Source organism: Peromyscus maniculatus, chromosome 21, assembly GCF_049852395.1.
Source record: "Peromyscus maniculatus bairdii isolate BWxNUB_F1_BW_parent chromosome 21, HU_Pman_BW_mat_3.1, whole genome shotgun sequence".
NCBI lineage: Eukaryota > Metazoa > Chordata > Mammalia > Rodentia > Cricetidae > Peromyscus > Peromyscus maniculatus.
In genome coordinates this window covers 9,310,823-9,325,826 of record NC_134872.1, presented here as the reverse complement: position 1 = coordinate 9,325,826, position 15,004 = coordinate 9,310,823, and the positions used below count along the sequence as shown (strand labels likewise).

At 53.3% G+C, this 15,004-nt stretch overlaps 1 protein-coding gene across 2 annotated transcripts in view; it reads right to left on the bottom strand.

Moving 5' to 3' along the window:
• Positions 1-1,340: 1,340 nt before the first annotated feature.
• Abcg1 (ATP binding cassette subfamily G member 1) overlaps positions 1,341-15,004 on the bottom strand; it is a 58,735-nt gene continuing 45,071 nt past the window's right edge. For both annotated transcript variants that reach the window (XM_042265679.2, XM_076558474.1), the window contains exons 6-15: positions 14,077-14,222; positions 12,545-12,668; positions 12,083-12,197; positions 10,218-10,366; positions 10,005-10,106; positions 9,064-9,232; positions 7,722-7,822; positions 7,375-7,533; positions 5,690-5,808; positions 1,341-4,615 (exon numbers count right to left, since the gene is read on the bottom strand). In XM_042265679.2, coding sequence (XP_042121613.1) covers positions 4,387-4,615; positions 5,690-5,808; positions 7,375-7,533; positions 7,722-7,822; positions 9,064-9,232; positions 10,005-10,106; positions 10,218-10,366; positions 12,083-12,197; positions 12,545-12,668; positions 14,077-14,222 — 1,413 coding nt within the window. In that variant the 3' untranslated portion in view covers positions 1,341-4,386. The remainder of the gene's footprint in view (positions 4,616-5,689; positions 5,809-7,374; positions 7,534-7,721; positions 7,823-9,063; positions 9,233-10,004; positions 10,107-10,217; positions 10,367-12,082; positions 12,198-12,544; positions 12,669-14,076; positions 14,223-15,004) is intronic.

The following is a 15,004-nucleotide window of genomic DNA, read 5'->3' as shown; positions in this document are numbered from 1 at the left end:
GCAAAGGCTGCCAATATCTGCTAGAGGAAGGGTCTGTGTTGGCATAGAGACAATAGGAAGTGGAGCTCAAGATCACTCTCCTTCTCTCCAGGATGCAAGCAGGAAGGGTCAGGGCACTGAATGGTCACCGGGAAGCTTAAGACTCACGCATCGTCAGGAGTGTGGCATCTCCTCATGGAATCTCGGGTACCTACACCCAACTGGTCCAGTTGCGATTATCCATGGCCAACCATGATCGGAAAATATTGAAGCTACTTTTGGAGGGAGACCATATTTGCCCCACTTTAATTACAGCATATTGTCAAGACCACTCTAATTATGGCTAATGCGGTTAATCTCTTACTGTCTTTAATTGAGAAATAACCTTGTCACGGGTACATCAGAGTACGTCTGGGGGCATCTGCAGCAGCCCTGAGATCCAGCAGCCCTGAGACGCAGGCATCCCCTAAGGGTCCTGAGTGTATTTCCTGAGAGGGTTTATTTCAGAACTACCACAGAAGGCTCAACCCTGTAGTGTGAGGTGACCTCAGGAGAACAGGTGGCCTGGTGAAGCAAGAGGATGCAGGGAGAAATGAACTGAAGCACAGAACCAGGAGGGCACGCCTATGCCCGGGCCACACTCACCAATGCACAGGCCCGCACACCCTCACCAGGCCACACTCACCATGCTCACCTGCACCCCCCCCCACCCCTCCAACCCCCCCCCCCCCCCCCGTGTTGTAGGACACCGCAGGAGCCATTGGCCTGTTGTACCTTTCTGACCTACCTATCAGGGTCTCTGTTCTGTGTCCTAGAGGTGGGCGCAAGGTGCAGGTGGAGACCTTGGCTCTAGGCCACAGCTGCTCTATAAAGATGAATTCCAGCAGATCACCTGGCTAAGAACGGAGGGGGCCCAGATCTCAAGCAGCCCACCCTCAGCCACGTGAGGGCTGCCTGGCTGCCTAGCAGCCGCTTCCCAGAACCCGAGCCTAAGCCTGAAACCTGTCTCTTGCAGAAGCAGATCCCTGAGCAGAGCAGGGCACTCCCTGATGTAGCTGCCCCAATCCTGGGACATGAGGAGAAATGGGCAGGGCTGTTTTGGCTATGCCTGTGGGGTTGCAGTGGTGGCGGCCTTCATGTCCCAGTGGACAGAGCAGAGGACATGGGTCAGGGAACACAACCTAAAGACAGATGCCTAGGAAGTGCTGGAGAGAGCAGGCCGACTCTACAGTGAGTGGGTCCCACCATGCAGCCAATCAGAACTCCCACCAGGCAGACACATGCATCTTCAGACAGTGCACACATGGACTTGACTCAGGAAAACGCAAACCACTTGGAGCACTTGACACCAAATGCACGTAAAAACTTTATATAAAATATTTTATTAGCAGTCTTTATTTCTTCCAAGTATCTAACTTTATATTGACACAACCCGCTCCTCAAGCTCCCCTGCTGGGTTCTGCTGGCCTTTCCATCACACTCTCATTTAGCTGGTGTTTGTCAACAGCCTCGATGGATTTCCCATTGGCCTTCCGTCTCCTGGGCCACAGGCATGGGTGAATTGTTTCTTTCCTCCTTGGAGTAAAGGTAATGGGGAAAGGCTCAGAGGTTGGTGTGCGGCCGACGTGGAGGGAAAAAAAATCACTGAATAATACTATCTGACATGTGTGGGAGCAGCCCTGCACGGGTGCACATACGAGCGTGCCCATGAGTGTACATGCAAATTCCTGTGTAGACACCCGAGCACAAGTGCATGGACACCAGCGTCTCTGACCTGAAGGGAGAGTCTAGCACCTACGGTGTGCAGTGCTCATGGGCTCACCCCCTCTCTGGGAGAATCCCTGGAGAGTTCAACTCTCTCTTGACAAAGGCATTGGAGAGGCTGGGGGCGGAGGCAGGATGGGATGGACAGCGGAGGGGGCTGGACGGAGGAGAGCAGCCCCACCCCTGCACCCAACCTTTTCTGAACCTCAGCCCGGCAGGGCCCCACAGGCCTCCCTCTCTGATGAGGCCCCCGCAAATGCTGTCCCTGGACTTCAGTTTCTACCTCTGCTAACATGAGGAGGTGGTATAGCCTTTAACCTGATGGAATCCTTCAATTGAAGGATCTCAACTGGAGATAAAAGGAAGGCCTGGGTCCTTAGAGTCACATGGAACCCAAATGCAAGGGAAGTCAGCCTGACTTTAACATCAGTGTCAGGAAGGGTGCACACTGCTGGATAACTCCTACCATGACGGAGACAAATGGGCAGAGGAAGAAAAGGGAATGCTCTAGAAATCCAGACTGCATCTCTGGAATCCAAACTATATATGTGGTGGTAAGCAGAGCCACGCTCCAGGGCACCTGCGGACACTGGATGAGGGAAAAGGATGCAGCATCCCCTAGTATGGCTGTTAGCCTTCCTCAAGTCTGCAGAACGAGTGAGCAATGCTGTCCTGTGGGGTGACTTCTGACCCCTTGCCTGTTCTGGTCAATATCCTATAACAACTGCCCTCGTCACCCTGCCCGTCAGCAGCCTACCAGCTCTTGTATCATGAGCTCAGACTTGGCCCAATGGAAGGACCCTCATTTACTTAGGGATGGCGACAAGCTGTTCACAGTAGCGAGGAGAAACCTGGACAGGAAAGAACTCCTCCAGAGGGTGAGGCACTCTCCCAGATTTGAAACATGGACCACTCTGCCTCTTTGATTGACAGCAGAACAGTCTCAATGGAGAAAGTCAGCCCCTGGCAGATCCTGCTGAGCATGACCCAGTACACCAACCCAGACTCACCCAGCGTGAGTCTGAGATCTGACCACCCAACTCCCATTCCTTTTAATGCACACTTTCCCATCGGTCAGTAGGCATCCTCTCTGGATGCGATGTAATGCCTAACATCTTGAAATTAAATGAACACTTTTTTTTTTTTTAAATGAAGACTTTTTATAAAGGCGAATCGTGTCCCTGGTTAAAAGCTGAATCTAGAAGGCAATGCCATGTTTGTATAGAACAAGCAAACTGAAAATTACATTGTAATATGCATTTCAATTGTGTTCTCTATAAAAGATCTAGGAGTGAAAAAAATAAAAAGAATCTCTAAATATTTTCAAAGCACATCCATGCGTTAAGTAAAATTCGGACCCTTATCGTTCCCTACAAGTAAGATATGAAAGCTTCAAGGCCACGGCCGAGGAATCTCAGGACCTGTCAGAACATGATTTAGTGCAATTACTTACTGGTGTGGAAACCGGGGCTCACAGGGGTAAACGGACCTACCCATACAAATACACAGGCTTTCCCGGGAGACTCCATCCCAGAGTGACAGTGCTCCAGAAGCAAGCAAGCTGTATTTTCCTAAAGGGGACATCCACGGCACCTCCCCTTCCTATTAGCCGGCCTGCCCCTCACCGATGCCCCACGGCCCCCCTCGCCTTCTTATTTCAAGGGACACGCCCAATGTGTCCCCAGGCCGGCTTCCCAGGCTCAATGGAGGTAGTTAATGTGATTCATGAAGAAAGAGGGAAAAATGTTCTTTAAAAACTGACAAAGTTAATCTATGTATTTCTTGGGCAAAATAAAAGTGGCCAGAAAAACTAGGAAGAAATAATCTATTTTGCTTAAAATAGAAGCACATGAAAAAGGAAGGTCCGGAAAGGGCCTGCCAACATCTCCCTCAGCCCCGTTGGCATCACTTAGTCCCTGCTGGCCCAGCACAGCTGGTGTGGTGCTCTCCCTCGCCTGGAACCCACGTCTGACCGACCTTCTGTGGTTGTATCTGTGAGTCCCACTCGGTGACTATATGGGACTCTTCTATTTCTAAGCAAACGCACCTTTCACACCCTGAATCAGTCCTCAAGAAGTACTGGAAAAGATACAATCTCTCAAAATGAGTGAAATTTATCGACTTTGGCTCGGAAAAGTGACTTCATCAGAAATGAACTTGAGCTCATCAGAGACGAATTTTAGAAAGATGAGACCATAAGAAATGACAGTCATCAAGCGGAGTCCCGCCAGGTGTGGACGTTTCCCCACCAAGATATCCACCTCTCCGGGGACCAATGTGGCCAGCACTCCTCATCCAGGGCCAGTGTGTCCTGGACTCCAGGAGGAGTCTGCTGAGGAAGCCTCTTGTCCCCAGCTGGGTCACAGGATGACACCCTGTGCCGGCTGTATTTTAAATCCTGCATGTAAAAAACCCCAACCGTCCTACATCTTCCTAGTTAAAGCTAGAAAAGGGAAAGAACAGTTCCAACCCGGCGGGCAGAGGTGCTGAACACTGGTCACCTGCGACCTGCGACCTGCGACCTGCGTGGCCTCCAGGTTGGGTTGGGAGAGTCTGTGTCACCAGGAGCAGGCACACCGCTGCCTCCCAGCAGTGCCCTTGGGCACAATGTCTGCTTTGCCTCCTTGCTGGCCTGCGGGTGTTTTACCTCTCGGCCCGGATTTTGTATCTCAGGACAAAATAGGCAATGAGCCGCAGGGAAACGAAGAAAATGCCTAAGACGATGAAGTCCAGGTACAGTTTGGCATTCTCCACATCCAGCTCGCGCAGGATGGCCTCTGACTTCTGGAAGTGGCACGTCTCTGCAATGTCACAGTGTAGATCCTCCCGGTCCAAGCCATAGATGGAGAGGATGACCCCCTCGAAGCCATATCTAGGGAGAGGAGCGCCCGGGTATGAAGGGCATCCATTGCGGAAGGTCACTCTGCTGGCTCTCCACTCTCGGGGGGCCCCCTTCCCTGAACTGCTTCCTGACCCCACAGCCATCTTCCTAAGACAACTCTCTAGAGCCCTTCTACCTTGTTCCTAGTCCGGTTTCTTCCAAGGCCACCAGGGAAAATGTAAAATGGAATGAACCGTGTTTTATCCACTCGGGCAATAAATAAAAACAAAAAAAAAATATATTTGGCTTCCTTCCAATCCTGCACACCTTTTCACTGTTATGTCTAGCTAAGGGTTGAATATCCTGGCAAGAACACCGGAGCATTTAAATCAAGCCCCTTTTGGTCCAGTCTTGTCTTGTAGGACAAAAGCACCAATCTTCAGAAGAAAGGCGCTGGTCTCCGGTTTCCCAGGATTGGCAAGCGCGCGGGTAGCTGAAACTCTGTACAAGGGCTTTGTGTCTGTCTTGTTCTCCTGAACAATGTAGCGGGGGCCTAAGCTGACACTCCAGGAAAGCAGCACTTGTTCCCAGCGTGGACCTCTGTGATCAGGGAAATGGCTGCAGCTGGGGTGGGGGTGAGGACACAGGCCCAAGTCCTAAGGATGGACACTGACCGCCCAGGGAATGGCCAGTGTGCAGGGCCACTAAGGCAGACGGGTGGGACTTTGGTAGACCCTGGACCCAAACAGCCAGAAAACTCTAGTTGGAAGGCACTGGGATGTTTCAGCGAGGGCACAGTGCACCTTGTTGTGCCTCGTTTACGTTTTATAATCAGGATCTCATGGTGGCATTTTTTTTTTTTTACATAAAAGATGGGCACACCTTTGGAAATGCCCAGAATGTGAGGGCATGCCAAAGCATCTTCAGACTAGGAGTCTATATGCACTTGGGTGCACTGGAAGGGTGAGGCGCACAACTAAGAAGAACACAAAGGCTTATTCTTGGACTCGGGATGCAGATTCAGATTCAGTGGGCAGCCGAGCGGTGGTTGTTTTGAGTCCCTCCTCCAACACCACTCACTCAGTTCCGGGGTCCGCCCCTCCCACCACCACTGCCCACACGTACCTGACATAGGAGATATAGGACATCCACTGCAGGTAGGCTGGGATCGTGTCAAAACTGACGAAGAATCCGGAGAAGAGCAGGACAGGGATGGCAGTCACAGGACCCACGAACGTCGCGACCTGGAAGCGAGACAGGGACATGAGGAGTACTCACTAGATGGGGCAGAGGATATCCCACCCAATCACCTGACCCTGAGGACATCCCCTGTGGTTGGAGAGGAGGAATCTCAAAGGGCTAGAGTCTCACTGGGCTGGCCAAGACCAGGATGGCCAAGAATGTCCCCTAGCAGGGCCAGAAGTCAATCTCCTGAAGAGGGGCCCTGCAACACAGGCTGAAGAAAATGAACATTATTTCCTGAGGGCAGAGGCCAACACTTTCTGGGAATGGTCTCTGAGGGGCTGTAGTGAGAATTTATAGCCGTCCCTGATGCTGACAATTGGGTAGAGCCACCTCTCTGGGGGTTCCACCTAGAGGCAGAGATACTGTCTCCAACCTACGGTGGCACCAAATGCCAGAGCCAGGTTTCAAGGACCCCATGGGACCCACTGGAAGGCCCCTCCTCTTGGGTCTTGCTGTCCCTGAGAGCTAAGGGCAACACCTGGCAAGCAGCTGTTCCCACTGGCCAGGCTCCGAGGGAAAGATTCTAGGGTGCAGGTGTGATGTGCATGTTGTGTGTGGTGTGCATGTTGTATGTACATGAGCTTAAAGGACATCCATCACCCAGTCAGATACACCCTCTGGGGTCCACAGCTCTTAGGGGAGAGGCAGAGAAGGGTCTGAGAAGGTGAGATGGGGGAGTCAAAACAGGGGATAAAGCCATCTATGAGAACAGTATGGTTCTGATGTCTGGGTGGCACTGGCTGGGTACATGGGCTATGCTGAGATAGGAGGTCTACATGTGGGTGACATGCTATTCTGTGGGCCTGATTTGGGACTGGTATGTCCCAGGCCCTTCTTTGGAGTGTTGTCTTCTTGTGACAATGCCATGAGGCAGATACCATGGCTGCTCCCACCTCTTAGTGAGGACCCTGGACCCTGGAGGCCAGGAAGCCATTGTTGAGGACTCTGGAGATGAACTGGGAAGTATATGGCACCCAGGAGCCCTTGGAACATGGCTTGGAACCTCAAGAGCCTAAAGTGGCTTTGGCTTGTTAAGGAAAGGGAGGCAACTGGAGTTGGAGATGAGACCAGGTTTCCAAGAGACAGAGAAGGGCTGAGGTGAAGAGTAGGTACCCACCATTGGTGTGCCAAAGAGTGGTCAAGTGGACCTACAAGGGCCAGCAGAGAGAAATGGAGAGCTTGACCTCTAAGACAGCTGTATAATGCCAACCAAGCAAGGCATCTCTGGTCCTTAGTCTTCCCTATCTGTAAAATGGGGTCCTGGGGTGTACTTGGTACTAGATATGCTGACACTTAGAAAACACTGTAGGGTACTCATGTCTAGGCATGTGCAGTGTGTAGGCAAGGCCACTCCGCAAGTCTCTTACTTCTCAGTAAGAATGCCATCCTGACCACTGGGGGCAATGTCATTTTTTCCCCCGATGAGTGCAGCTTTGTGAAAAGTTCTGGAAGTTCAAGGCAGAATCGAGGGCATGGGGATCACTGAGCCTCAGAGGGGAGTGGTCTCCTGAGACCGAGGAGGCCTAGGGAAGCCCCAGTGCTCCTCAGCACCTCCTGGGCTGTACCTGAAGAGACGTGGAGGCAGCCCCAATCAGCAGGCCTAAGGACTGGGCCACCAGGGAGGTCATGGTGCCAAGGGCAGCGAACAGCACGAAGCGTACGGCGTCCGACGGCTGTGACGTCATCCAGTACACGATGCTGCAGTAGGCCACGGGAAACATGATCTGAAAGGACAGAGCCGGTGTCCCTGGGGGCTCCGCTTGTCCCGCCAGCGGACAGTGGCAGACCCCACAGATCCCACCAAATTCCAGCTTTGCCTCTTGACAGAACACTAGTAGAAACCAGTCCCACCCAGCTCTGTGGGTGTGGAGAATTCCGGTCCCCTAGTGCCAGTCACTAGTGGCTCCCATACCTGGAAGGGGACATCAGCCATGGTCTTGGCCAGGTAGTAGGCCTTCAGGCTGTACCAGTAGTTCAGGTGCTCTCGGAGGAAGACACTCATCTCGAGGGGAACTAGGGAAGAAGGTAGACGAGAATGGTAGGGTGGGCACAGCCAAAGAGTCAGATATGCACATGAATGGCCTTGGGCTGAGCCCTGGCGGTTCTGACCTATGTCACAGTGTGGGCCATCACTCCAGTACTCTGACTTGAAACAAAAGATGGAACCAGATTCATTGGATGGAAAAAGAAAATCCCTAGCCATTTCTCTAATCTCAAGAGTTACGGGGTGGGCTGAATGAGAAATTCCCCCATAGGCTCATGTATGTGAACACTTGGTCCCCAGTTGGTGGCGCTGTTTGGGGAGGTTATGGAACCTTTAGGAGGCAGAGCCTTGCTGGAGGAAGTGCATCACTGGAGGGTGGGAGTTAAGGATTTATAGCCTCAACCTACTTCCTGTTTTTGCTCCCTGCTTCATGTGGCCAGATGCGGGGCCTTCCCCGCCATTATGGATGCTGGCTCTGGAACTGTACGCCAAAATCAAGGCTTTCTTCCTTCATTTGCTTTTGGTTGTGATATTTTATCACAGTGGCAAATAAGAAACTGATCCAAGTGGTCACATGAAGATCTAAAGTAGACCATGTCCCTGAGAACACCAAGTGTCCCCGTGATGGCTAGCGGGACTGTTATGACCAGCCCTATCCCTGCTGGGTTCATCAGATCTCTAACCCTTAGGTTTCGGCTTTTGTACCCAGCAGCCCAGAGTGGCCACAGCTGGCCACCCTCGGCTACCTGGACAGCTGAACTCCACTGGTCAGGTGGGTACAGCCAGTAAGCCAGCTCTGAGGGTCTCTTGAGGAGCAAACTGGGGAATTTCTCTCCATTGCCTTCCACCATGCCTAGCTGCCTTTCACTGAGATTTGGTCATTTGTACTAAATACAGTATTTTTGTGTGCATGTGTGAGTGTGAGTGTATGCCATATGTGGGCAAGGACCCACAGAGACCAGAGGCATTGGATCCCCTGGAGTTAAAGTTTATAGGTGGTAGTGAGTCATTCGACATAGGTGATAGGAACCACATCCTGGTCCTATGAAAGGGCAGGCGGTATGTGCTCCTAACCACTCAGCCATCTCCCCAACTCATTATACAATACTTTCTTATCCAATAGCATCATGTATGTTTGTTTTGTCAACATACAAAGGTTGAGTTTGAAGCATCAAGGCACTGTATGCTATAGAAGTCATGCCTGGTCAAGGCAAGGGCCCAGCCCCCACGCCTCGGTAGGCGTCCCAGTGAAAAGGGAGGGGACACTCACAAGTCAGGACCGTGGGCATGAGGGCTGCAAACATCAGGAAGAGCATGGAGAAGAAGAGGAAGCCGGAGTTGCTCAGGACCTTCTTGGCTTCGTTCCCGATCCCCAGGTACAGCAGGCCAATGAGCAGGCCGATCCCGATGTGCGAGGTGATTCGCAGGTGCGTCAGGACCTAAGGGCAGGCACAGCTCTCATCCAGGGCACAGGCGTGAGAGGACAAGCCCAAGACCACTGGAGGCATCGGTTGTGACTCCCATGACAGCAGATCATATGAGCCACCTTCCCTTTCCTTCAGGGAAATAATCATACATGCACACACGCGCGTGCACGTGCGCGCGCGTATACACTCCACCACCATGTCAAGTCATGTACCACGGAAACAGATCACTATGCTTTGTGGCTTCTCCTCAAAGCTGGCACACAAGGCTGGCCTCCCTCCAGAGGAGACAAAACCATGGTGGGGATGACTCTACTGAAGCCTCTCATCCTGAGTTGTGGCTCGGGTTGCGATAAGCCTGAGCCCATGCCTGATAAGTTACAGATATCCCAGATCAGGGCCCCGAGGCTACACTGGGCTTCAGCCTCCCCAGGCAGGCTGCCTCGTGCCTACTGGACGGGTGGTACTAGCAAACTTGAGTCATCCCCTGCCTCCCTCTCTGCGTGATCCTAATTCTCTGCCTTTCTTCTAGCACGTCTATGCATGTCCATATTGGGGTTATCCTTTGTTTGGGGTTTGGAGTGGGAAGATTGATGGGGGCCATGCCCACAGCACATACATGACACCAGCAAGACACACATTGGGTCTTGTGGACACAGGTACCTTGGGGCCTTTTGTTACTGCAGCGCAACAGTGAGAGCTGACTGATACAAACTGAGGAACAGCAACTTCAAAGTGTGCTTGGGGTGCGTGTGTGAGGAGACAGACTGATCGAGGACACCCTTACCGAGTCCCGCATGATGCTGAGGAAGGTCCTCTTAAAGAGGATGCAGAATTGGGTGAGGCAGCTGGCCGAGAAGCTGTGGCAGCCTTCCATGGAGGCAGAGTCCTGAGGACACACAGTGAAGGGGGTGAGTGAGCCTCCTGCCCATCCTCCTTGTTCAGGAAGGACCCTGCAGGACCCATCTCCAGACCACTCCAATCCCTTCACCTGCTTTACCTCCTCAGCAGGCCGGTGCCAAAGAAATGGGTTCACGTCCGTGTCGCCCCCGAGGTCCCTCTTATAGTCAGAGTCACACATGCCCTCCCGCACGGCTCTCACCAGGCGGCTGTTCTGATCGCCATACTCGCCTGACGCCACTTCCATGACTGCAGGAGACACAGAAAGGTGACATGAAATGGGGACTCCTGAGAAGAAGCACGACAGTGCTGATGGGAACTGAGGGTCTCTGTCACTTTGTGCTAGCAAGGTCTATACGGCAATGAGAATGCTTTACAATGAGTTATAGTGGTTCCTGAGAGCCACGGCAGTGGGTTGCTGATTGACTAATGCTCGTTCACAACCCCCCAGTAAGCCAGGCACGGTGTCAGGAGACCAGAAATGCAAACACACTAATGTGCATCATGCTATCGGCTCACCCAGGAAGCAAGGAACGCATGCATCTGTGCCATGACCATGTGTACAGCGTACATTGAATGCCTGCTCTGGACCAGCAGGGGCTAGAGTGTGAGAAAGCTGGGCTCCTTGCTCTCATGCTGAATAAAAGGGGCAATGAATGGTCCATAGGGAAGGACTGCCCACAGCCCACAGGGTCCACTGCTCTGAGGCTGGGGACCATGGGCCACACCCCTCGCCTCCAAGCAAGCAGCTTCTCCCCTGGTTTTCCTTACTTGCTTCCTCTGTCCATCCTGGACCCCATCAAAGTTCCCTCTGCCTAGACTACTTCTGTGACTGCTGACTGGTCCCCACTCACTCCATGGTAACGACAGCTTGTTGTTGCCTAGAGACCTCTGTGACCGGTTCCTTCCTCCACCACCTCCCCGCATAGCACAGTCCTCATCTCTAGATAGACCCTGCTGCTGATGTCCAAAGACCCCTCCTCTCCTGGACCCTGCAGCAAACTTAGCAACTCCCTTTTCTAAGCGGCATACCAGGCTGAAGCCAGGACACATCGGGCCCCTCTGGAAAAGTGTCACTTGCCACACCAAGTAAGTCCCCAGCACTGCCCGGTCCATCTCTGGACTCCGCGGGGGTATACACACCACTCCTAAGTGCTGCAGGCCCCGCCTTTCCTTCAGAGGCCCGTCAGAGGAGAAAAACCCCTGGGAAGGGGCCTCCTCAAATCACCAGACACCCGCCATCTTCCCACGACCCATGGGATCCTCCCTCCTGCTTGTCCTCCTCTCTGGCTTCCACTCCCTTCCCCTGCTCAGCAGGACTGACTGACCTGCTCTCCTCTCTTACTCTCTCCTGGGAGGGAATAAGCCAACTACAAACAAGATCTTTCTCTTGGCTTTTAAATAGGCCCAGTTCTTCCCTTTACACAGCACGTTCCCTCACCTGTCCCCTCCTGTCTCCTCCCCCACCTTATAGCAGTATGCTTCTTGTGGGTGAGGAACATTCCCAGGATCAAGGACCCCTGAAAACAATTTGGGAAATGACACATGGAAGAGCCCTGGGAGCTGAGTGGCCAGATGTTTGAAAGAAATACAGCTGTGGGGAAAAAAGCCACACAGGAGGGTTGTCCGGCTGGGGTCTCTGAGTGGCCCTGAGTAGCAAGGTGCTTACAGAGAAGCAGTCATGGATGTAGCGTTGGTCCTAAGTCTAGTGGCCAGAGTCCCCATAAGAGGGGATGCCGAAGAGACAGAGGGCGAGGCCAAGCAAAGACAAAGCAGAGCCTGGTCATTGGACAAGTCCTTCTGGGAGAGAGGCCTGCCTGAGGTTCTCACAGGTACCACCACAGGACGGCCCCGCCCCATTGGTGAGACACAGCAGTAACTCCGGACTCAGGCATCGGATCTCAGTGGAACACACAAGACTGGGGGGAGATTCCCTTTCCTTCCAGCTGGGTGGGCTCTACTCACCGAAGTCTGCAGGGTTGTGGTAGGTAGGGCAGTTCAGACCCAAATCCCTCAAATACGGCACGAGATTCGAGACCTTCCCCCGGTAGACACACTGTCCTTGACTTAGGACATAAAGCTGAGGGAGAGGAAGAGAGAAAGGCATCATTCACAGCCTCTCCTCTGTGTAAATCAACGGAGCCTCTCACGTCTGTCAATCATCCGTCAGCCAGTCTGCCCCCCACTGGTCAGCCAGCTTGTCAGTCAAGCGGTCAACAAGTTATTCAACCAGTCAGTCATTAGTCAGTCAGCCAACCAGCTCGTTGACCAGCCAGTCAGCTAATAACCCTGAGAACCGGCAGAAAGAATAAGGATCCAGGGTCTAATTTTCCCAGGCTGCCTCAGTCCCATGAGAGATCTTGGGATGGAATCTGGGATGGAGACGGAGGTCAAGTACATGGACAAGGGTGGGGCCCGTGTACCTACCTGGTCAAACAGCTCGAAGAGCTTGGCGCTGGGCTGGTGGATGGTGCAGACGATGGACCGGCCGCCCTGGGCCAGCCCTTTCATCAGGGACACCACCTGGAAGCAGGAGGCGCTGTCCAGGCCACTGTAAGTCAAAGACACCATGAGATGCTGTGAATGGGAAGAACAAGCCTAGTGCCCCGGGTCTTGGGGGGGGGGGACCTGGACAGTCACTGCCGAGGGAGGGCATGTCGTAGGACCCTGTGGCTGCACCCCCAAGGTCATGCTCTTCTCAGCCTGCGTAACTGTTCAAGGGTGGCACTTTGGTGGGAGCTGTGTGCGCTGTATGCCACTCCTGGCAAGAATGCAGGAGACCAGCAGATTCCTGAAGGGCTGGATGTGGAATGGGGGAGGGGATCCCCCACCTGCCTTGGCGAGAGACATCAGAACTGTCTGGGTAAATACGGGGCTCCAAAGTAAGCAGTGAGGCCCGGCAGTTGGTCGCCGCAATCCCACACCCTTTGGCCCACTTGGGGGCTGTTAGAGGGAGTGGGCTGGGCTGTGGCTGTGCTCCTTCTGAGGTTTTATTGACTATACCGATGCCTTTTGTGTGGAGGCAGCACCTTGAGGCGTGCAGGGTTTAGCCAGGATCTGGCACTCCTGGGTGAATTTTCCTCTCTCCTGCTTGAACACTCCCACCCCATCTTGTTTCTACTATGTAGCTTCCAACAAGAGGAGTGAGTCACAGTGGGGACCCCTGAGCACTCGCTGTCCCCCAGGGCAGGGAGCCTGAGAGAGGCAATATGAAGGTTTCTTGCAGCTGTCTTTTGGGCCCTTCTAATTACCACCCACTGTGGGCCAGGCACTGGGGGGGGGGGGCTGAGGTGGAGGTGGACCCTCCCTGGGATGCTGGAGAAGGCCCTCAAGTTCAGTGAGCATCCACGAGATGAGCACACAGTGGGAAGGAGATGACCAAGTCTGGATAAAGTCAGTCAGGACAAACCCTGTGCGGCCGGCCTACTCTGTTGGGAATGCCCGAATACAACATGCTTGGGAGAAAGCTGGGCTGACTAACTAGTGGCCAGTGTGCTCTGGAGCCAGGACTGGAGACCAGCATCTCCCCAGATGTAAGCAGCTGTGTCCAGGACGGAATTCAGGAATCCCATGGCCACACAAAGGCGGTGTGCCACTCAAAATGGAAGCGGGTACTTAAAACACAACACAGCAGGCCCCTTCCTCAGAATACCCCACCACACCAGGCTTCAGGGCACTACACCACTGGTAACTCGGGAACAAGGGAGAGATGGACACTACGGGATTGTTTCCAAACTCCAACCATCTCTCCACATTCAGTACCCCACGACCCAAGCACACACAAGCCTCTGAGCCAGTGGCTTCATCCTGCCATCCCGCAGACAGGGCAGTCTCTTGTAGTTCCTGCAAGGCCATACCAAGATGGCAGGGCCGCTGCTGAGAACCCCAGAACAGACTCTAGAAGGGACTCTTCCCTGTCCTTCCCTGGTCACCAGTGCAGACACCAGACACAGGCGTACCTGGTGGGCTCATCGAAGAACATGACAGGAGGGTTGTTGACCAGCTCCAGGGCGATGGCCAGCCGCTTCCGCTGGCCCCCCGAGAGGCTCCCCGTCCGTGTATTGGCACAGGGCAGCAAGCCCAATGCCGTCAGGATCTCCTTGACCTGTGGGCAACAAAACCATATCTCTATTAGGAAACACCCTTCCAACCTCATGGCTATAAGGAACACATACTGAGCTCTGTGGGATGCCCTGTCCTGCTGGGCACAGCCTCGCTAGTCCATACACAGATGTCTACACTGCTGGACCGTCCCAGGCCATCCCAAGTGAGTGGCAGGTGCTGTCTGTCTCTAAACCTGTGGTCCTGACTGGAGAGACAGGAGGAACTGTCGAGAGTCAAGAAGTGGCATTGGGAGTTCAAGTCAAGGGCTGGAGTCTTTACCCAGCCTCCAGCTGGTGACTCGATGTCATCTTTTACTTCTAAGCTGAGCCTAACGTCTGGCGCGCAAAAAAAAAAAAAAAATGTCCTATAAATATCTGATCAATGGATAGATTAATAAACACATAAGTGGATGGATGATCAGGTCACTGACCATCAAATGCAGTTAACGGCTGCAAAGTGCCCTGTTGGAACACTTAGCACACATTAAGCATTCCCAACAGTTATCACTCATGTTTCTCGTCTCACATGGAGCATGTGAGCAAAATTCTCTCCAAGCTCCCTAACACACCCCCTGAGCCAGCCCTGTCAGGAGGCCACTCGAGACTGTGAACAGGTGAGTGGCTCAAGGCAGCAAACGGATCTGTGTTGTAAGTGACACAGTGGCCACCCTGTGCTCAGGGCCCTGGGAGGAAGGCTGGGAATAGAGACAGGCAGTTAGCTGTGTGCAGCGTCCTCTGCTTGTCCCGGGACGGTGACCTAGTGGTGTCTCAGGGAACAAGCAGG